Consider the following 22603-nt stretch of genomic DNA (forward strand, 5'->3'; position numbering starts at 1 on the left):
GGCTTGTTGCTTGCATTGAAGACAACTGGGGTATTAGTAGAGTCTAAACAATAGATAGACACACCAAGCTTTTTTACACTGAAGAATGCATTTATGAAGCTAAATTGTCTGGGATGATGTACTTGTTATCTTCAGCCAATCAGATGACTTCTGTATCATATTCTTGGCTCTGGAACCACACTGAGGTAGTGGGGATAAGTTAGGTAGCAAATTATTCCAGCGACACCAGTTTGATAAACCTCTCATGCTGAATTGGGTCAAGCCTTGGTCAGTACTGCAGGTTTCAAAGACACGGTGGATGAATGTGAATGCCCAGTCCACTTCCTCCAATGCCATTGAAAATCACAGACAGTGCTCCTCTAGGGACATACTGACTACCTCACAAAATGGCTCTTCTAAACTCCCAGATCATTTAGCTGGTGGTCGGGAGACAGATTACGGGTTCTGCCAGTCACTTTTAGTAACTTTTCACACATGGAGGCAGAGCCCACAAACATACAGTAATTAGACAGTGCACTTGAATAATATTACTGTGAATATTAAATTTACTGCCAATCACAAATCCTCCATTTTACATAAAAATTCTATTTTTGTATACTGATGATTTGAATCAGAAAAAAAAGAGCTGAATCATTTTAAGCTGAATCATATTGATATAAATAATCGTTCGTTTGATGTTTATTCTTATCGTGAGATTGTAGAGTGTTGAGTATACACGAGTTATACTTTTATAATGTGTTGTAGAGATGATAAAGGTCAGATGTAGAATACTTTTACTGTGCTCTGTTTGTGTGGAATAAAAAAAGGTTACTGTCATTATTGTTATAAACACTGAATAGACACATAATCTCGTGACCAGTTCACACCCACTCTTATAGTGCATTGAAGCAAGATAACTATTTAAAGCGCTGTGAGGAAGCTGTCCTGGCCTACAGAGTGCTGGGTCCCACAGATGTTACCATGCAGCTCATTTCAGGTCTGATGTTATTTGTGTCAAAGATATGGATAACTGTGTTCATCTGCAAAACATGTAAAGCTAACACGATTAGCTGCAGGTTGTGGACTGACCCTAAGTTACCTGGTATATTTATGAATGGGGACTTCATGCTTGGAGGGATCTTTGCCATCCATGACTCCACAAGATCAGAGCAACTTGCTTTCACCAGGTTGCCATCACAGCTACAGTGCTCTGGGTATGTGTGAAATATTTTCTTGAATTTCATTTATATTCTATTTTATTGAAATTTAAAGTATTTTTTATTTTTAGTTTCTATTTGTTTTTAAATATATATTTTTCCATTTGTTTATTCATTGTAATTGCAATGACAATGAAAAAACCTAAACTATAATTGTGTCTTTACCTTCCTTACTGTCTCCTAACAGCATGGATTTCAGGGAAGTGCGCTTTGCCCGTGCCATGGAGTTCACCATCCACGAGATCAACAACAGAACAGATCTTCTTCCTGGCATCACGTTAGGATACCAGATATATGATGCATGTTCTTCTGTGCCCATGTCAATAAAAGTTGCATTTCAGCTTGCAAACGGTTTGGAGCCGGTTTTCAATCAGTCAGATTCATGTTTAAAATCTGCAGATTCCGCCGTTACGGCAGTGATAGGAGATTCTGCTTCCACACAGTCAATCAGCATAGCCAGAGTGCTCGGTCTTTTTGGAATTCCACAGGTAAATGATTCATCTGCCTGTGTATCCTGAGCATGATGCCATAAAATTACGCATAATTGCTGCAAAGGCCCACAATGTAACTGTGGTGTAATAGTTTAGTCAACAATGGCAATAAACCAGAACTACTGTATTTAAAAAAGTTAACAAAAAGAAAGTTCAGCTAAAGTTCTTTTTTTTTTTTTTCTGCACTGTTTGGATTACAGGTGAGTCACTACGCGACCTGCTCATGTCTGAGTGATAAACTGCAGTATCCTGCCTTCTTTAGGACCATACCTAGTGACCAACACCAAGCAGCTGCACTGGCAAAAATGGTCAAGCTTTTTGGTTGGACGTGGATAGGAGCAGTGCGCAGCGACACCGATTATGGAAATTATGGAATGGCGTCGTTTCTTAAGGCTGCGCAAGCGGAGGGGATTTGTGTGGAGTATTCTGAGGCTTACTATAGGACACAGCCACGTAGCAGATTGGAGAGAGTGGTAGATGTGATCCGCAGATCAACAGCCCGGGTTGTAATAGCATTTATGGCATCAGGAGACATGAGACTTCTTTTAGAAGAGCTATCCCGAGAGCCTCCACCACCACTTCAGTGGATTGGGAGTGAAACCTGGATCACAGATCCTGATTTTCTGCGGTACAACATGTGTGCTGGCGCAATAGGGTTTGGTGTTCCCCGGTCAGTTATACCAGGCCTTCGTGAGTTTCTTTTAGCTCTAACTCCAGCTAAAGCATTAGAATCTCCCCTGTTAACAGAATTTTGGGAAAGCTCGTTCAGCTGTTACTTTAAAGGAAGAACAGAAAATTCAGAGGGCGCACGAGAATGTGATGGCAGTGAGGACATTCACACGCTCCAGAACCCATATTCAGACACGTCTCAGCTGCGCATTACTAACATGGTGTACAAAGCCACGTATGCCATAGCGCATGCCATCCAGGGCCTCATTTGTAACGACACACAATGCGACAAGAATATTAAATTTTCAACATGGCAGGTACAAAAATAAATTTTTACTCTATTGCATTTTTTTTTAAGATGAGTGAAATCAGCAGGTATATATTTTGACTAAACCATGATGTAATGAAATTTTGCCTGCAGATGTTGCACCAGCTTAAAAAAGTAAACTTCACAACTAAAAATGGATTTCAGGTCTCATTTGACTCTAATGGAGATCCTCCAGCTGTTTATGAGCTCATAAACTGGCAGTTTAAGGATGGGGCTTTGAATTTTGTCACAGTGGGTCAGTATGACTCATTCAGACAAAGAGGACAGGAGTTTCGAATAAATAGAAATATCAGCTGGTTTGGAGGACAGACAGAGGTACAGTATAACAAGTACACTGAATACAACAAGTATACAATAACACTAAAACCACTCAACTCCCAGTACTGTCATTTGAAATAGTGGGTAATTTATTGAGGTTGTAATTGGTAAATATTTGCAATTCAGTCTTGGTCATATTCACTGTACATAAACTTTGAGTTAACCTTTGTTTAAACATTGTCCAACTTTTCTTAATTTAAAGCAAATTTGTTTTAAATAGTTATTCAGATTTTTGATAGTGTTCATTATTTGTAACAACATATTATTTTTAAAAACATATATTTATACAAATTTATACATACTGTATATTTATACTACTAAGTACTTGCATGTACTTAATGTGGACACTGAGCAACTGATATAGGTTTTTATTATTTTTCTTACTATGGGGCTATTGTTATTGCTAAAAATAAACTAGAGCAAAGTTAAAATTTTAGTTATAATCTAAAAATAATCCTATGAAGCCTTTTTAATTCTCTTCTGTCTTTTTAGGTGCCAGTGTCTGTGTGCAGTGAGAGCTGCCCTCCAGGAACCAGGAAAGCTGTACAGAAGCGAAGGCCTGTTTGCTGTTTTGACTGTATTCCATGCGCTGAAGGAGAGATCAGCAACAAGACAGGTTGAGTATCACAGTTTATATCGTTAAATGATATGAACCATGATTGTGGATCTGTAAAATGTGCCAGGCCTCCCTGATAAACGATGCTTTATTTGGTAGGAGCTGAACAGTAGGGTGGAGTAAGGAAGGTAGTGGATTTATCCAGTAAAAAAGAGAGAGAGAGTTTATCCAGTAAACAAACCAGCTTGATTTTTCCTTTTGATTATTAAGCTTTACACACAAAAATAGCACTTATCCATAAGTACAGCTTTATTTTGTTAGTATGTCAATCGTAATCTGGCTGTTTGATGGAAATTTGCACTAGAAACATGACAAGTAAAATAATTTTCTCTGTTTAAACCTTGTAGACTCATTAGATTGCTTGCAGTGTCTTCCTGAGTTTTGGCCCAACACCAGGCAAGACAGCTGTCTCCCCAAGCCTGTTGAGTTCCTGTCCTGGGATGAAACTCTGGGCATCATCCTGACTGTGTTCTCTATCGCTGGGGCCTTCATAGCAGTCTGTGTAGGTGCTGTCTTTTACAAGCACAGGGCCTCTCCTATAGTCAAGGCCAACAACTCTGAGCTAAGCTTCCTGCTGCTCTTCTCTCTGACTCTGTGTTTCCTTTGTTCACTTACTTTCATTGGTCAGCCCTCTGAGTGGTCCTGTATGCTGCGTCATACAGCGTTTGGGATCACCTTTGTCCTCTGTATCTCCTGTGTTCTGGGAAAAACTTTAGTGGTGTTAATGGCCTTCAGGGCTACACTTCCAGGCAGTAATGTCATGAAATGGTTTGGGCCTCCACAGCAGAGAATGAGTGTGATTTCTTTTACTCTCATACAGGTTCTTATCTGTGTGGTTTGGTTGAAAATATCTCCTCCTTTCCCGTTCAAAAATCTAAAACATTACAAGGAAAGAATTATCTTGGAATGTGGCTTAGGTTCAGCTGTAGGTTTCTGGGCTGTACTGGGTTATATAGGAGTCTTGGCACTTTTGTGTTTTATCTTGGCTTTTCTGGCCCGGAAGTTGCCTGATAATTTTAACGAAGCTAAATTCATCACGTTCAGTATGCTGATATTCTGTGCAGTTTGGATCACATTTATTCCAGCTTATTTCAGCTCTCCTGGAAAATTCACTGTAGCTGTAGAGATATTTGCCATTTTGGCCTCAAGCTTCGGTTTGATTATTTGTATTTTTGCTCCAAAATGTTTCATAATTATTTTCAGGCCAGATCAGAATACCAAAAAACACCTTATGAGTAAAGTACCTGCTAAGGCTCATTGAGGTTTTATATAAAATGTAGTTATGAATGAAACATAGAAATGTGGTAGAATTATTGCTGAAATAAGACTTACTTATCCACAACACTGTGTCTAAAAATGTTTCCCATTTTGAAAAATGAAATATCAAATAAACTTTAATTAATAACAATTGTGTCTAGATTTTTTTTTACATATACAAGCTAAGATATTCAAGTTAAATTGTTTCTCATTCTCATGTCACCTGATGCCATAAATGCGCTTATAAACTTTGCTGTTTATCTGTGGATCGTGTCTACAATGTGACTTCACGCAATACTTGTGACATTGCTGAAAGACAGCGTGGAAACCCCTCAACCAGGAACCCAGACCAGGATAAAGTGCAAATTGTAGTTGAATCGGTGAATAAATAAAAAGGATATTACTGGGATGTCAGTTAACACATTACCCGTTAGGTTGGAGCATGATATAGCTGAATCGGTTTTTATTGGACTGTTATCCCAACACCCACTGCAGCTCTCCACTGAAACTAAATAGTTTATAGCACAAACATTTGCACTCAGTATGAATTGTCACAGTAAGTCTCCTCATAATAAGATAATAATATTTACATATTTAATAGACATTTAATATGATTTACAGCAGCTGGATTTTGAATGCATGGAGTTTATATTGTGTCAGAACATTATATAAAGCATTCTGCTCTCTTGGCTTGCAAAGGAAGAAAGGCCCCATTGAAGAATGGCTTATTTTACAATGGAGGTGTGGTGACATCTGCTGGCAGAGGGACAGGACGTACAATGATGTTCACAGTGGCGTGGTGGCATTAGATGTTGGAGGGTCTATGGTCATGAAGGTGCAGCCTCTGGTGGATGTCAGTGATGCAGCATGTGTAATGTTCTAATTTATGCACTTTTTCACTTGGCCTCTTTGCACTGTACAGTAGAAGAACCTCTAAATAATCTGATGTGAATAAACAAAATAAAATTTAATGATATAATAGCCTTAGTTTATGGATTACAGATCTCAAAATGATAATGTGGGCCACACAGAAATTGAGCTTGATCCCCTCGGTTTAAAGTCAGTGGATCAGTGAGGATATCATCCCTAAAATGTCCCCTGATATCAGCTTTAACAAATAAAATGAAAGCATTACATCAAATATGCTCCTACTATTGCATGCTAAAAAGACATTTCATCCATATACACCTTCAGTTCCTGCTCCAGAGCCAAGCTGGATTGGACACACTCATTAATGTTAACCATGCTTTAACCATGTCTTAACCTTGTAAAAAAATAAATTAAAAAAAATCAGTATTCCATCAACTTGGTATATTTTCATTAATGACACCCTACTTGATCCCAGAAAATATAAGTGAAGTGAAGTGACATACGGCTAAGTACGGTGACCCATACTCAGAATTTGTTCACTGCATTTAACCCATCCGAAGTGCACACACACAGCAGTGAACACACACTGTGAACACACACTCGGAGCAGTGGGCAGGCATGCTGCGGCGCTCGGGGAGCAGTTGGGGGGGATTCGGTGCCTTGCTCAAGGGTACCTCAATCGTGGCCGGCCCGAGACTCGAACCCAAAACCTTCGGGTTAGGAGGCAGACTCGCTAACCAATAGGCCACGACTGCCCTCATTACTCCCTCCATTATTTTGGATGATAAATACATAACCACTCCCATCACTCCCAGTGCATCCAAGCAAGATGTTTATTTAAAGCAATGTATGGCGGGTTTCTGTCCTTTATTGTACTGAGAGCCATAGATTCAGCCATGCAGATCTTTTCAACTCTGATGCCATTTGTAGCACTTCTGTGGATAACTGTGTTCAACCCTGCATCATGTCAGACTGAAACAGTCAGCTGCCGGCTCTGGACCGTTCCTCAACAACCTGGTATATTTATGAATGGAGACTTTGTAATTGGAGGGATTTTCACTATTCATTATTTAACAAAATCTGAACAAATTACTTACACCAGGCTGCCATCACAACTACAGTGCTCTGGAAGGTTGGTGTGTTAAATGAACATCCCAAAATAGAAATTTATATTTATCAGATTGTGCTTAAGTATGTCTGTCATTAATGCATTTATTCTGTGATTAACCGGAATATATATTTTTTAAAAAAAGGAATAATATTAAATAAATAAATAATTAGAGCTATTATTTTGCCTTTATATTATTCTGTATTATATCTTACTCTGTCTTCACAGCATGGATTTCAGGGAACTGCGCTTCGCCCGTGCTTTGGAGTTCACCATCCATGAGATCAACAACAGATCTGATCTCCTTCCAGGCATAACATTAGGCTACCAGATCCATGATTCGTGTTCTACTGTCCCAATGGCAATAAAAGTTGCATTTCAGCTTGGGAATGGTTTTGAGTCCGATTTCAACATTACTAGTTCCTGTTCAAACTCTGCTGTTGCTGCTGTAACAGCAGTCATAGGAGATTCTCCTTCAACGCCATCAATTAGTATAGCTAGAGTGCTCGGTCTTTTTAGAATCCCACAGGTAAAATCCTGGATCATACTGATTCTATTTTGTCTCTATTTGTGTTGTAATCTTTGCATTGTTATGTGTGCAGGCAAAAGCATAGGCATGATTTAATAAGGCAGTTTTCTATTTTCTTCTTCAGGTGAGTCACTATGCGACTTGTGCCTGTCTTAGTGATAAGAATCAGTTTCCGGCCTTCTTTAGAACCATACCTAGTGACCACCACCAAGCAGCTGCACTGGCAAAAATGGTCAAGCTTTTTGGTTGGACGTGGATTGGAGCAGTGCGCAGCGACACTGACTATGGAAATTACGGAATGGCGTCATTCCTACAGGCTGCACAAGAGGAGGGGATTTGTGTAGAGTATTCTGAGGTATATTACCGGACGCAGTCACGCAATAAATTGGAGAGAGTAGCAAATGTGATCCGTAGATCAACTGCCCGGGTTATAATTGCATTCATGCATTCAGGAGAAATGAGATTTCTCTTAGAAGAACTAGCACGACAGCCACCACCTCCACTTCAGTGGATTGGGAGCGAAACGTGGATCATTGATCCTGATTTTCTCCGGTATAACATGTGCGCTGGTGCAATAGGATTTGGTGTTCCTCAGTCTGTTATTCCAGGCCTTCGTGAGTTTCTTTTAGACCTTACTCCAGCCCAAGCACTGAAATCACCCCTGTTAACAGAATTTTGGGAAAGCTCATTCAGCTGTTATATTAAAGAGCAAACAGACAACACAAAAGGTCTGAGGGAATGTGATGGAAGTGAGGACATAAAGACACTCCAGAACCCATACTCAGACACGTCTCAGTTACGGGTCACTAACATGGTGTACAAAGCAGCATATGCCATAGCACATGCCATCCATGGACTCATCTGCAATGACACACAATGTGATAAGAATATTAAATTTACACCATGGCAGGTATAAAGTTGCTTAACCGAAAAGCTTTAAAATCATTACGATGAATAAATATGTGAATGTATCAATATACCTGTCCTGATATTAGTATTTATTTGTATTTATGTGTAATCATGTTCAACAGTAGTTCTGCCTTAAAACATATTCTGTCTATTTAGACAAACTCACACTGTGCCATGACATTTAATGAAATTCTTTCTGCAGATGCTCAATCAGCTCAAACTAGTGAACTTCACCACGAAGAATGGTTTTAAGGTCTCATTTGATTCTAATGGTGACCCTCCAGCTGTCTATGAGCTCATAAACTGGCAGTTTAAGAATGACGGTACTTTGAATTTTGTCACAGTGGGCCAGTACGACTCGTCCAGGCCGAGAGGACAGGAGTTCATAATGAGAAAAAATATCAGCTGGGTTGGAGGACAGATGGAGGTACTACCTCATGGTCAACAGTACTGTCACAGACCTATTAGTCTGATTCACTGAAGTATTGTTTTGTTTATAAAACTGGGATTTTTAAAATATGATATAATATTAGATTTATATTTGAGCTTTTTTTCTTGATAGGTACCAGTGTCTGTGTGCAGTGAGAGTTGTCCCCCTGGCACCCGGAAAGCTGCACAGAAGCGAAGGCCTGTTTGCTGCTTTGATTGTATACCATGTGCTGAAGGAGAGATCAGCAACAAGACAGGTTGTGTGTCATTGTACAACATGTTATAGACTTGTGGTTCCATTATGTCTTAATTTATGCTTTATATATTAACAGTTGGGTTGTAATTATCCATGTAGTGCAGCATTCGATCCAAGCACAGCCCTGTATACACCTCAAATGTTACTAGTGTAATCAAGTTATTCAAATATTTCAGATTATTAATAAGCCACCAATTTATAAATAGCAATTTATTTCTATTGATTTTGCAGTGAAAATAAAGTAAGTCAGTCAGTGAAAAAAAGGGTCTTCTGCAGCAAAAAGCCTTTACATAAGTCCAATTTATGGTGAGCAGGTTTAAGGATAAAAAATCTCATTATAATAATAAGAAGAAGTTAAGCAAACTAGAAAAGTATAGAGAGTAAGATTGCGTTTAGAAATGCAGGGCTTGTGAATGGTTTTGTTGAAGAGATTTATAGTCTTGTTTCGAGTTATTTAAAATTACCATCATTATGTCTTTATAAGATGATACTATGTATTTTAGACTCTCTGGATTGTTTGCGCTGCCCTCCTGAGTTTTGGCCTAACCCAAAGCAAGAGAGCTGCCTTCCCAAGCCTGTTGAGTTCTTGTCCTGGGACGACACGCTCAGCATCATCCTAACAGTGTTCTCCATCGCTGGGGCCTTCATGGCTGTGTGTGTGGGTGCTGTCTTTTACAAGCACAGGGCATCTCCTATAGTCAAGGCCAACAACTCTGAGCTGAGCTTCCTGCTGCTATTCTCTCTGACTCTGTGTTTTCTCTGTTCACTTACTTTCATTGGTCAGCCCTCTGAGTGGTCCTGTATGCTGCGTCATACAGCGTTTGGGATCACCTTTGTCCTCTGTATCTCCTGTGTTCTGGGCAAGACATTAGTGGTGTTAATGGCCTTCAGGGCTACACTTCCAGGGAGTAATTTAATGAAATGGTTTGGGCCTCCACAGCAGAGACTCAGTGTACTTGCCTTCACTCTCATACAGGTTCTTATCTGTGTGGTTTGGTTGAAAATATCTCCTCCTTTCCCGTTCAAAAATCTAAAACATTACAAGGAAAGAATTATCTTGGAATGTGGCTTAGGTTCTGCTGTAGGTTTCTGGGCTGTACTGGGTTATATAGGAGTCTTGGCACTTTTGTGTTTTATCTTGGCTTTTCTGGCCCGGAAGTTGCCTGATAATTTTAACGAAGCTAAATTCATCACGTTCAGTATGCTTATATTCTGTGCAGTTTGGATCACATTTATTCCAGCTTATGTCAGCTCTCCTGGAAAATTCACTGTAGCTGTAGAGATATTTGCTATTTTGGCCTCAAGCTTTGGTTTGATTATTTGTATTTTTGCTCCCAAATGTTTCATAATTATTTTCAGGCCAGATCAGAATACCAAGAAACACCTTATGGGTAAAGTACCTGCTAAGTAAGAGCCTCACTCAAATATCAGAGGAAACATTATGGTCCAAAACCGTGACTTAAACCTTTTGATTATCTATTATATAAATATGTACAGTATAGGACACTTGATCATTTTTGTTACAAGCATCCCAGTCATGAAAATATGTCATGAAAATCTTTCAAATATACTTTAAGACACATTTAAACTCCTGATAATAAGCTATTTGATTACCAGAATTTCTGATTTCCATAGTAACTAGCCCTTCACTTATCTTTCACATATCTGAATGCATGGACACTGCATGCTAAATCAGTCACTGAAATGTGTATTATTGTATATTTCTGTAACAATTGATGATGAACTGTGAGATTAAAGACAATTAAAAAAAAGAATGCTTGCTCTGTAGTCAGTGAATTATGGACCCAAAGAAATGTCCAGCTATATACTGTAGTTGAAATAACGATAAAAGTTTCTTGGCTTGACTTGAAGTGGGCAGAAAAACATGAGAGCAGATGTAGAATAAACTAATGTGGTTGTGTGATGAAGCAGTGTAACCTGCCAATGCAGAGTAAGTCACCTAAAAGTCGACTATTTTGCTATAATATCATTTATTTAGTGGTTTATTCCTTTATTTCTTATATAATAGTAATTTGCAAATGAACATTTACTTTATCTAATCTAATTTGCTAGATCCTGTTATCACTTATGATGTAACAGAATTACATCATAAAGTTGAAGTTAATAAGGCAAAAAATAAGAACAACTTGCAGTTTCCTCTGAACAATAGATGTTCTTGTGTCAGGAAACATAAAAGTTACACCTTTACGTCTTGCTGTTACAAAGCAATGACATTGAGGCATTAAATATGTGGAAAATCTTGGAGAATCTGCTACAGATTTTATGCAGACTTTGATCGAATGTTTTTCCAAATAACCCCTGACAAACACATTATTATTTTTTGTTCAAAATGTTATCTATTAAGTTGAATGTTACTTCCATACTAAAAAAAATATATTTTCTGTCATTTTTATTTTTATTTATTATTTTTTTTAACTTTAGGAATAATTTTTACTAACCTTATAATGCTTGGATTTTTATTAATTTAAAAGAATGTAAACATATAAGAAAAAGTGACATTTCTGACAAAAATACAACAAATAATGTATCTTTAAAAAATATTAAAATAATAAGCCGAAACGTGTCAAAGTCTCCAGAACGTCTGTGGCTCCAAGATGCTTTTTTAAAAAAATGTATAAGAATTTCCTTTTGAGACTGAATATAATATATTGATATATTTCATATGTATATGTATGTACAGAAAAACTGAATTACTTCTGAATACTGAATAAACATGCCCCTTTGTGCTCAATCACACCCACATGCCAATAAAAAAAAAAAAAAACAACAACCATGGAGCATCAAAGCAAGAGGGCTATTTAAAGAAACGTGACCAACTGTCTTCCCCTTCAGAGTGTTGTGTCCCACTGATTATGCCATGCAGCTCATTTTTAGTTTGATGCCTTTCCTGTCAATTCTTTGTGTAACCTTTCCCAACACTGCATGTAAACCTAACCCTATTAGCTGCAGACTGTGGACTGATCCTCAGGCACCTGGCATTTTTATGGATGGAGACTTTGTGATTGGAGGGATTTTCTCTATTCATTACTACACCCGATCAGAAATGAACACTTACACTTGGCAGCCATCACAGCTACAGTGCTCGGGAAGGTCTGTGTGTGGAGTGAAATGATTACAGTGATTGTTTGTATACAGTATATTTAAAAAACACAACCAAAACTATTACGTAAAGCAACACAGACTATTGTTTTGTTGAAGGTGATTTTTTATATCTTATTGTTTCCTAACAGCATGGATTTCAGAGAACTGCGCTTTGCCCGTGCCATGCAGTTCAGTATCCACGAGATCAACAACAGATCAGATCTCCTACCAGGCATCACGTTAGGATACCAGATACATGATTCATGCTCTTCTGTGCCCATGTCAATAAAAGTTGCGTTTCAGTTTGCAAACGGTGTGGAGTCAGCATTTAATGACACAGATATGTGTTCAAAATCTGCAGCTGCACCTGCGATCATAGGAGAATCTGCGTCCACTCCATCAATAAGCATGGCTAGAACACTAGGGCTTTTTGGAATTCCACAGGTCAACATTAATTAAAGGCTATTCCGTTTTCTGTAATATACATAAACATATTAATGAGTTACATTTTTAGTTATAAATACCATAAAATACGCGATGCGCAAATAGGTTAAACAAAAATATTGATGTAATTACTCCTTTTTTCTGCACTGTTTGGATTACAGGTGAGTCACTACGCGACCTGCTCATGTCTGAGTGATAAACTGCAGTATCCTGCCTTCTTTAGGACCATACCTAGTGACCAACACCAAGCAGCTGCACTGGCAAAAATGGTCAAGCATTTTGGTTGGACGTGGATAGGAGCAGTGCGCAGCGACTCCGATTATGGAAATTATGGAATGGCGTCGTTTCTTAAGGCTGCGCAAGCGGAGGGGATTTGTGTGGAGTATTCTGAGGCTTACTATAGGACACAGCCGCGAAGTAAACTAGAAAGAGTGGCGAACGTGATCCGCAGATCAACAGCCCGCGTTATAGTGGCATTTATTGCATCTGGAGACATGAGGTTTCTCTTAGAGGAACTCGCACGACAGCCACCACCGCCGCTTCAGTGGATTGGAAGCGAAACGTGGATCATAGAGCCCGAGTTACTGCGCTTTAACATGTGCGCCGGCGCTATAGGGTTCGGGATTCCCAAGTCAGTTATACCTGGGTTTCGTCAGTTTCTGCTAGACCTGACGCCAGCCGAAGCATTAAAATCACCTCTGTTAACAGAATTTTGGGAAAGCTCGTTCAGCTGTAAACTGAAAGGGCAAACAGATGTCACTGATGGCCCACGGCTGTGTGATGGCAGTGAGGACATCCGTGCCCTTAATAACGCGTATACAGACACGTCTCAGTTGCGCGTCACCAATATGGTGTATAAAGCAGCATATGCCATAGCGTATGCAATACACGGATTAATATGTAATGACACCCAATGTGACAAAAATATAAAATTTACACCATGGCAGGTATAAAACATTTATTATATATACTTGTTAGAATTTAAGCATTTATATGCATTACTGATTTCTTATAATTATTTGTGTGTGTGTGTGTGTGTGTGTGTGTGTGTGTGTGTGTGTGTGTGTGTGTGTGTGTGTGTGTGAGTGACGAGTATCTTGAATTTAAATAGATTTTATAGCATTGAGATATAAATAATAAGTAATAGAATGGCTGTAACAAATACGTAATATTTATCAAACAAACATGCTGAAGGGGTCCGTTGGATTTATTAAAATAATAAAAATAAATAATTGAAAAGCCCCCCTTTTAACTACAGAAACATTCATGAAATTGTGTCTACCACTGCAGATCCGTAACCAGCTCAGGAGACTGAACTTTACTACAAGAAATGGATTTCAGGTCTCATTTGATTCGAATGGAGACCCACCGGCTCTATATGAACTCATAAACTGGCAAGTTGATAAGGATGGCAGTTTGAATTTCATGACAGTGGGCCAATATGATTCATCCAAACCAACAGGACAGGAGTTCAGAATGACCAGAAACATCATTTGGGTTGGTGCACAAACAGAGGTGAAGTCTAACTGTATTTGAAAAACAACAGGAATACAAAATTGCTCCATTACAAAATTAATTTTGAGCTCTGCACATTTTGTATATGTTTTTAAATAGGTACCAAAGTCTGTGTGCAGTGAACACTGTCCTCCAGGCACAAGAAAAGCTGTGCAGAAGGGAAGGCCTGTGTGCTGTTATGACTGTATTCAATGTGCTGAAGGAGAGATTAGCAACAACACAGGTTGTAAATACATTTTATATGAAAGTATGTCTAAAAGTATGAAAACACCTGACCATCATGCCCATATGTGGTTCTTCCCTGAAGCGTTGACAAAGTTTGGAGAACAAAATGTATTTGTAATTTGTAGCATTCAATTCTGTTATATGGGATTGAAGCGGGCCAAAACAGTTCCCTTTTTAAAATGTCCCTGTGATTAAAGCAAGGTCCATAAAGAGATGGTTGAGGAACTAGACTCTACTTAACAATACTGATTGGAACACTGACTGTGCACCAGGCCTCCTCATCCAATATCAGTGCCTGAGCTCAATAATGCTCTTGTAGCTGAATGAACACAAGTCATCACAGACTTGTTCCAAATTCTAGCGAAAAGCCTTCAGCAGAAGAGTGAAGACTATAATAACACCAAAAGGGGAGTAAGTCTATAATGGAATATTTAACAAGCACATATGGCTGTTATTGGTCAGGTGTCCACATACATCATTCTCATTCTATGAAATAACAACATTTTGGCACTGCTCACTACATACTGTAGCAGAAAACATCTGTTAACATGGATATGATCCATCCATTGTTGTCTAATCCTTTTGAAGAGATTGTTATGATGATTGTTATGATGCCTAGCTTCATTATTCCATTGTTCTACTGTAATATAAATTAGAGTGTGTCCCACAAGCCTTGATATATTAAAACATTGAGATCTTGTTCCTAGATTCATTGGATTGTTTGCGCTGCTCTCCTGAGTTTTGGCCCAACATCAAGCAAGACAGCTGCCTCCCCAAGCCTGTTGAGTTCTTGTCCTGGGACGACACTCTCAGCATCATCCTAACAGTGTTCTCCATCGCTGGGGCCTTCATGGCTGTGTGTGTGGCTGCTGTCTTTTACAAGCACAGGGCATCTCCTATAGTCAAGGCCAACAACTCTGAGCTGAGCTTTTTGTTGCTTTTTTCTTTGACTTTGTGTTTTCTTTGTTCACTTACTTTCATTGGACAGCCATCTGAGTGGTCCTGTATGCTGCGCCACACAGCGTTTGGGATCACATTCGTCCTCTGTATCTCCTGTGTTCTGGGGAAAACGTTAGTTGTTCTAATGGCCTTCAGGGCTACACTTCCAGGCAGTGATGTAATGAAATGGTTTGGGCCTCCACAGCAGAGACTCAGTGTACTTGCCTTCACTCTCATACAGGTTCTTATCTGTGTACTTTGGTTAATAATATCTCCTCCTTTCCCTTTCAAAAACATAAAACAGTACAAGGAAAGAATTATTTTAGAGTGTGGCTTGGGTTCTACCATCGGATTCTGGGCTGTACTGGGATATATAGGAGTCTTGGCACTTTTGTGTTTTATCTTGGCTTTTCTGGCCCGGAAGTTGCCTGATAATTTTAACGAAGCTAAATTCATCACATTCAGCATGCTGATATTCTGTGCAGTTTGGATCACATTTATTCCAGCTTATGTCAGCTCTCCTGGAAAATTCACTGTCGCTGTAGAGATATTTGCTATTTTAGCATCAAGTTTTGGTTTGATTATTTGTATTTTTGCTCCCAAATGTTTCATAATTGTTTTCAGGCCAGATCAGAATACCAAGAAACACCTTATGGGTAAAGTACCTGCTAAGGCTCTTTAAAAACCTAGGTTACACGAAGTTCCAACATTTTTTACAACTTATGATGCTTTTGCATGCATAGTTTCCAAAATTCACAGATTTTCTTTTAGAAAAGTATTTTTATTTTAATTTAGTATCTAAAGAGTCAAAGTGTTGACAATGAATACATATGATTGTGTTTGCAATAGTAACATATAATAATAATAATAATAATAATAATAATAATAATAATAATAATAATAATAATAATAGGGTCAACTTTATTAATGTTTTTACATGCACATCATTAATAAAAAAATTACGTTTTTTTATGCTAAAAGATTTTATATCAATTCAATTGTCTCTGATTCTAATGAAATTTCATTGAACTGTATGCTTCCCATTTTCCATTTCCAATTAGCCATTCAAGTATAAACTATACTTTAATAACTGCTCAATATGTCAAAGCTCCTAAGCTGCAGGTGTATATGACAGTTCATTAAACAGATTAATACAAATATATTCATGCAGATATGGAACATAATTAAATAAATGCCTTTTTTCTCTGATTGTTTGACTCTTTATGAGACTATTTGTTTTCACACAAACGGTCAAATTTAAAAATAAAATTAAAAATAGAAAACATAGATATGTCTATGATTTATTTATTTATTTATGGTTTTTATTTCACAAAATAATATTTGATTCTGATTAGTTTGCATTTACATGATTATTCCTATTAATATCACAGCATTGTTACTAAATGTCTACTGTATTATACTGTGTGTGTTGTAAATTACAAGACAGTGAAATACTAGAGCTACTGTAGCCCTTTGCCTTACTGGGTATAACCTATGATTTAATTTCCTATGATAGATTCTATGAGAGTACAAAAACACTACTCAGCTTATAGAAGAGAACATTCACAATTAGTTTACTATAAGCAGCAAAATGGGAAACGTTTATTCAAGTTTTTCCAGTCATTCCTTTTTTGGTATTGAGTTCAGGCCTCAGCAGTATAATGTAACATTTAGGAGCAAAGATACAGAAAAGCAATCCAAAAGTGGAGGCCAGGATGGCAAATACTTCCACCGCTACTGTGTATTTCCCTGGGGTGCTGTTGTATGCAGGTATGAATGAGATCCAAACAGCAAAAAAGATCAGCATACTGAATGTAATCAACTTGGCCTCGTTAAAGGTACCTGGAAGATTCCGTCCCAAAAAGGCCAGAATGAAGCAAACACAGGACAGGAAACCAATGTAACCAAGCACTAAGTAGAATCCCAGAGGCCAGACATCCTTACACTCCAGTATGATCCGTCCACCCTGGTAAGATGTATTTTTAAAAGGGTAAGGGGGTGCTAATGCTAACCAGCTAACGCAGAGTATGGCTTGGCCTGCAGTGCAGCTGACAATAAATGCTCTTTGCTGAGGAGGTCCGAATCGTTTGAGGGAACTGGAGCCAGGCATGGTGGAATGGAAAGCCAACAGCACCACAATGGTTTTGACCAGGATGCAGGAGATGCAAAGGACAAAACTGATGCCAAACGCTGCCTGTCGTGCCTGACAGGACCACATCGAAGGCCGGCCCAGAAATACCAACGAACAGAGAAAGCAGAGTTTCAGTGACAGCAAAAGCAGGAAACTCAGCTCTGAATTGTTGGCTTTGACTATGGGTGTGGATCTGAAGAGGAAGAATATTACAAAGACAGCAGTTGCTGCAGCAACTCCCAGGAGCGACAGGCTAACAAGGATGACACCCATGATCTCCTGAAAGGAAAGGAATTCCTCTATGCCTGCCACACAAGCCACACGCTCAGCATTGGACCAGAAGTACAGAGGACACCGGATACATTCTGTGGCTCCTGCAAGAAACACACACATTTTTGTAAAGCAGTTACAAACTTGCCCAATACCACCTTAACAGTGAAGCATGGTGTTGGTGGCATTATACGTGGGAGACTGGACAGGGTTAAGGGAATGTTTATTTTATCCTCAATAAAATCCTGTTCCACAGTGCTCATGACCTCAGAGTGGGCCGAAGGTTCACAATCCAATGTAATGAATACAACCCTAAGCACACAGACAAGACAAGGTGTGGTGTGGCTTAGAGACAACTCTTGAGTGGCCCAGCCAGTGACCTGACTCGAACCCTATTAAACATCTTTGGAGAGACCTGAAAATGGCTGTCCACTTACGGTCCACATGCAACCTGACCGTGCATGAAAGGATTTACAAAGAAGAATATCAGAAAATCCCCCTCTTCTGCTTTGAAAAACTGGTTTGATCACATGCTGTAATTGATGCCATAGATTCTTCAATGAACGGTCTGAATACTTATGTACATGTGACATTTCAGTATGTTCTTTTTAAAAAATTTAAAGACATTTCTAGGACTCTGTTTTCACTTTGTCATTTTGGCGTAGTAAGTAAATATTAATAAAAACAAACAAAAAAAGAATTTCATTCATTTTCTACTGCTTATCCGAACTTCTCGGGTCACGGGGAGCCTGTGCGTCTCAGGCGTCATCGGGCATCGAGGCAGGATACACCCTGAACGGAGTGCCAACCCATCGCAGGGCACACACATTCTCATTCACTCACACACTATGGACAATTTTCCAGAGATGCCAATCAACCTACCATGCATGTCTTTGGACAGGGGGAGAAAACCGGAGTACCCGGAGGAAACCCCCGAGGCACAGGGAGAACATGCAAACTCCACACACACAAGGCGGAGGTGGGAATCGAACCCCCAACCCTGGAGGTGTGAGGTGAACGTGCTAACCACTAAGCCACCGTGCCCCCTTGGCTACAACACAGCAACATTTTAAAAAAAGAGGTTCTGAATACTTTCTGAATGCACTGTATAAAAACCAAATAAAAGTATTAAAATTTCTTAATCAACAAAACAGTATTTTTGTTGACACTATAAAACCTAAAGAATATATTTATGTGCTTATCACTACATGTCTTCACTGCTACAGTATGTAGTGCATTTGTTTCTTTTCACCTGATATATTGGTGAACTCTCCCTCTGTGCAGGGCAGACAGTCAAAACAGCAGATGGGTTGGCCTGGTCGTGTGGCCTGTCGAGTCCCAGGAGGACAGGGGGCTGTGCACAGAGATGAAGGCACCTGCAGGGCAATGGACACTGAAATTAACTTGGAAAAATTCACAGGGAAGTAAAATGACCTACTAGCAATGTGTGAAATGAAACCTAGGATGTTCTATTAACATGTTGAACATATTATTCAAGGTCAGGATTTGAGAAACCTAATTAACAAACACATGTGGTTAACTAATATTAAACTAAATAGGTTTTTCATAGTGTTTACACCTGACTCTGCCCTCCTGTCCACTTTATCAAGTCCATGTCCATATTGAGCTGTTGCCAGTGGGGGGCCGAACCATCATAACTGCCCACTGTCTGAAACTTCATTCCACCTCGTCCATCTTTCTGCCAGTTTATGATGTCATAGAGAGGTATTGGTTCTCCATTTTCATCAAAATAAACCTTTTCTCCAAACTGGTTTGTGAAGTTCACTCTCTTTAGGTGATAAAGCAACTGTAAATAAAATGAAATATAATCAATATGGATAGTGCTTAAAATAAAAAAATAGCATTCAAGATTATGTATTTTTGCCACATGCAATATTAAGAAAGCAAATTCTGTCCTATCACCTGTCCAGGTGTGAATTCTGCCCCAGTGTTACAGCTTCTCTGGTCAGAGGCCTGTGCTATAAATGTGCATTGAAGGAGGCTGTGCAGAGCATGAGCAATCGCATAAACTGCCTTATAAACATTATATGAAACCCGCACCGGTGTCACACTTGTGTAGCTGCTTTCAACCTGTTCCAGAGTCTCCAAGCCAGTACAAAATGGCCTGTCCAAGCCCTCACTGGTGGCATAACCCAGCCGGCAGTTGAACTGTTTTTCCCAGAACATATTAGTGAAGGCTGATCCTGGGTTATCTGAGGGACGTACTCTCAGAAGAAACTCAAACAGCCCAGAGATATTTGCACCCCTAATGGAAAATCCCAGGGTCCCAGTTAACACATGCTGAAACACAGGAGCTGTAAGAACACTGGCAGCTACCCAGGATTCACTTGCAACCCACTGCCAGCCTGTCAGGTTTCTCAATGCCATCTCTGAAAAGAGTTCTAGAAGTTGAACTTCGGAGGCAAATATCACAATAACTCGGGCTGTGGAGGCCTTCAGGGCATCAATAATGGAACTGATCTGTTTTGGCGTGGGTGCTTCGGGAATGGTGCGGTGAAAATCCACACAACCACCCCATGCTTCCAACTGCTCAGTAAAGGCTTGGATACCATAACGGCTATAGTCATCCTCTGTGCCAATTGTGCCCACCCAGCGCCAGTTAAAATGGGCCATCAGCTGCACCAGAGCTTGCACCTGGAAAACATCACTGGGAACAGTGCGGAGGAAAGTTGGGTACACTTTCTTATCAGTCAGACATGTGCAAGTCGCAAAGTAGCTGATCTGAAAACAGTTAAATAGAGAGAGAGGGAATAAAAGATTAAGAGGCAGATACACTTTCTTTTAACAGGACAAAAAAGGTATTCTTTCAGTCATTGTCATAACCAGGATCCACTGCACATTTTCATTCCAACTAAGCACAATAATGATTCTGACGTTATCATTAGAAGACATTTGACTGATAATTCAACAACATTTTAAGTTCATTGAAGTACAATATGACTTATCAATCCACCACTGTAAATCAAAGCAAGTGGAAAAACAAAGTTTGTTTCTGCGTAAGGACAGAATTTTATTACACACTTAAACTTTAGCATGGATTAAAAGGGGCTTTCCAAAGATACATGTGTAGGAGAAGTAAATTATAGCAAAATAACATGTAGGATTTCACAGTAAATATGTTTTAGTGAAGCAAATCATTTAATGAGGGTCAATTAAGACCAATGTTACCAAATTTCTCAAAATACTCATATAATGTGGCCTATTATAAAGAAATATTAAAATATTCAACAAACAAAAACAAACATCCTGGCTCTTACTATCATAATTGCTATTTCGTTCAATTAAATTGTTCTTTTCATTGCAACTCACTCTTCTAATACACACCAAGTAGTTACAGTATATCCACAGTGTCATTACTATGTGTGATTAATAATCATTATTATATTCTAACAATAAAATATTCAATATATCATCACACAGTAAAAGGACAATGGAATCCACAGAGTCTCACATTATTACTGTATAATACTGTTTTGCAAATACGACATCTCTTTGATCGTAATTATTGTACATACTCCAATATCAAACAATTCATTTTCCTCAGTATTTCCACAGTGCCTCACTGTGTAGCACAAATACTAAGGTTGCAATAAAAAAGAGAGTAAATGGAATATAAAATGGAGGTGTTAGGTTTATTTCCCTCGCTTTAGAACAAAGCTCACCATAGGGATCTGTAAAGGCCCAAATGTTTGGGCTACAGCTCGGGATGGTGAAGATGATGCCAGGCCTATGATTGCTGGAACAGGAGCTTTAGAGAGGCAAAGAACATTCATGGCTGCAGAGCTCTCTTGCTGAACTGTAGAAGATCCATTAACCAGAGAGAATGCACTCTGTAGACTAGTGTGGACATGATCACAGCTGTCCAGAATCCGATAACCCAGCTTCATACCTGGTAAAAGCCTGGGGTTCCTGTTTATCTCCTCAATAGCAAACACCATGGTCTGGACCCAGCGGAAAGCCCTCGGGTCAAAGCTGAAACGACAGATATGCGTAGTAAGAAAGGAAGGAAAAAGCCTGGAAAAGAAATACTGAGGTGACAAAACAATTTGGAAAAAAATTTACCCATTCAAAATTTTACCCTTTTACCCATTCAGCAGTTTATTTCTTCATTTTCCATTAAAAAACCCACCATGTGTAGAACACTGACAGAGCCAGAACGAATGATCTATTGTGACTAATACAGGCATTCTGTACTGGAACCAACTTGTCATGTTCCATTCATGTGGATGTCTCACTTTTAGATACATGCATTATCACTCACCCACTACACCTCTGAACCTGTGGTCGGTCTGTCAAAACATAATCAGGTTCTGGAGCTATGTAATGCAGGGGGAAGAGCCCTCCAAGAATAACATCTCCATCCATCTCCAGCACATGAGAATCAAACTCCCCCATTCTCTGACAGCCACTACTTGACTCTGAGCAATGAACATTGGGCCAGAGGAGTAAAAATATAGCCAACAGTGCCAGCTCACCCTCACCCAATGGCATATCCCCAAGCATCACAGAGGCTCCTGGGTGAAGTCATGGGCATGCTTAGAGTGTATGACAGACTGGAAGACTCTGCTTTATAAAAGAACTTAAAGTTATGTCATCTGGTTTCATACGTAGGTGACTGACATCTGCACAGGCTAATGAGGAAAGAGGACTGAACAGACTTATTATTATGTTCTAGAACTTATTCAACCTTGTCCCTCAGATACCTATTTATATAATAAAAGTCACTTTGTGTAAGAAAGTGCCACAAATGTAAACAGGAATTGTCAAGCGCCCTGTTTATAATTGGTAATGAACCTGTGGAATATTCAAACATATGAAAGGAATTGTGTTAAATTCGGCAATATTAATAAATGCTTGCCCAATATTGCCATCTGCAGGATCTGGTTGAACTTACTTTAATATTGTAGAGGCAAAGAGTTGTGTGACATGACGTTCTTTTGAAGTGATATACCTTGACATTCTGTGTCACAAGGCCTCATG

General features: G+C 39.1%; 4 protein-coding genes across 4 annotated transcripts; 3 read left to right on the forward strand and 1 right to left on the reverse strand.

Moving 5' to 3' along the window:
- Positions 1-899: 899 nt before the first annotated feature.
- On the forward strand, positions 900-5017 carry LOC113652412 (extracellular calcium-sensing receptor-like). Its single transcript, XM_027161436.2, has 6 exons — positions 900-1193; positions 1384-1684; positions 1888-2673; positions 2778-2999; positions 3495-3618; positions 3966-5017. Exons 1-6 carry the CDS (start codon positions 961-963, stop codon positions 4877-4879), a joined length of 2580 nt encoding a protein of 859 aa, XP_027017237.2. The 5' UTR covers positions 900-960; the 3' UTR covers positions 4880-5017.
- A 1573-nt stretch (positions 5018-6590) lies between these two features.
- On the forward strand, positions 6591-10387 carry LOC113652555 (extracellular calcium-sensing receptor-like). The gene is made up of 6 exons (XM_027161671.2): positions 6591-6877; positions 7082-7382; positions 7507-8292; positions 8494-8718; positions 8854-8977; positions 9480-10387. Exons 1-6 carry the CDS (start codon positions 6591-6593, stop codon positions 10385-10387), a joined length of 2631 nt encoding a protein of 876 aa, XP_027017472.2.
- A 1638-nt stretch (positions 10388-12025) lies between these two features.
- Positions 12026-15903, forward strand: LOC113652688 (extracellular calcium-sensing receptor-like). The gene is made up of 6 exons (XM_027161910.2): positions 12026-12087; positions 12228-12522; positions 12684-13469; positions 13813-14037; positions 14137-14260; positions 14970-15903. Exons 1-6 carry the CDS (start codon positions 12041-12043, stop codon positions 15881-15883), a joined length of 2391 nt encoding a protein of 796 aa, XP_027017711.2. The 5' UTR covers positions 12026-12040; the 3' UTR covers positions 15884-15903.
- Positions 15904-16794: 891 nt separating this feature from the next.
- Positions 16795-22018, reverse strand: LOC113652695 (extracellular calcium-sensing receptor-like). Its single transcript, XM_027161924.2, has 6 exons — positions 21885-22018; positions 21286-21595; positions 19526-20344; positions 19182-19409; positions 18855-18978; positions 16795-17706 (listed from the first exon to the last, which is right to left on the reverse strand). Exons 1-6 carry the CDS (start codon positions 22016-22018, stop codon positions 16808-16810), a joined length of 2514 nt encoding a protein of 837 aa, XP_027017725.1. The 3' UTR covers positions 16795-16807.
- Between the last annotated feature and the right edge of the window lie 585 nt (positions 22019-22603).

The sequence above is a fragment of the Tachysurus fulvidraco genome, chromosome 13 (assembly GCF_022655615.1).
Source record: "Tachysurus fulvidraco isolate hzauxx_2018 chromosome 13, HZAU_PFXX_2.0, whole genome shotgun sequence".
Lineage (NCBI taxonomy): Eukaryota > Metazoa > Chordata > Actinopteri > Siluriformes > Bagridae > Tachysurus > Tachysurus fulvidraco.

Coding starts and splice junctions, on each gene's coding strand:
- LOC113652688 (XM_027161910.2), top strand. CDS start 12,041: ATGAACACTTACACTTGGCAGCCATCACAGCTACAGTGCTCGGGAAG. Junction 13,470..13,812: donor TAAAATTTACACCATGGCAG/GTATAAAACATT, acceptor CTACCACTGCAG/ATCCGTAACCAGCTCAGGAG. Junction 14,038..14,136: donor GGGTTGGTGCACAAACAGAG/GTGAAGTCTAAC, acceptor GTTTTTAAATAG/GTACCAAAGTCTGTGTGCAG.
- LOC113652412 (XM_027161436.2), top strand. CDS start 961: ATGCAGCTCATTTCAGGTCTGATGTTATTTGTGTCAAAGATATGGATA. Junction 1,685..1,887: donor GTCTTTTTGGAATTCCACAG/GTAAATGATTCA, acceptor TTTGGATTACAG/GTGAGTCACTACGCGACCTG. Junction 2,674..2,777: donor TTAAATTTTCAACATGGCAG/GTACAAAAATAA, acceptor TTTTGCCTGCAG/ATGTTGCACCAGCTTAAAAA.
- LOC113652695 (XM_027161924.2), bottom strand. CDS start 22,018: ATGGGGGAGTTTGATTCTCATGTGCTGGAGATGGATGGAGATGTTATT. Junction 20,345..21,285: donor GGCCTTTACAGATCCCTATG/GTGAGCTTTGTT, acceptor AACTGTTTTCAG/ATCAGCTACTTTGCGACTTG. Junction 18,979..19,181: donor GGACAGGAGGGCAGAGTCAG/GTGTAAACACTA, acceptor ATTGCCCTGCAG/GTGCCTTCATCTCTGTGCAC.
- LOC113652555 (XM_027161671.2), top strand. CDS start 6,591: ATGTATGGCGGGTTTCTGTCCTTTATTGTACTGAGAGCCATAGATTCA. Junction 7,383..7,506: donor GTCTTTTTAGAATCCCACAG/GTAAAATCCTGG, acceptor TTTCTTCTTCAG/GTGAGTCACTATGCGACTTG. Junction 8,978..9,479: donor AGAGATCAGCAACAAGACAG/GTTGTGTGTCAT, acceptor TATGTATTTTAG/ACTCTCTGGATTGTTTGCGC.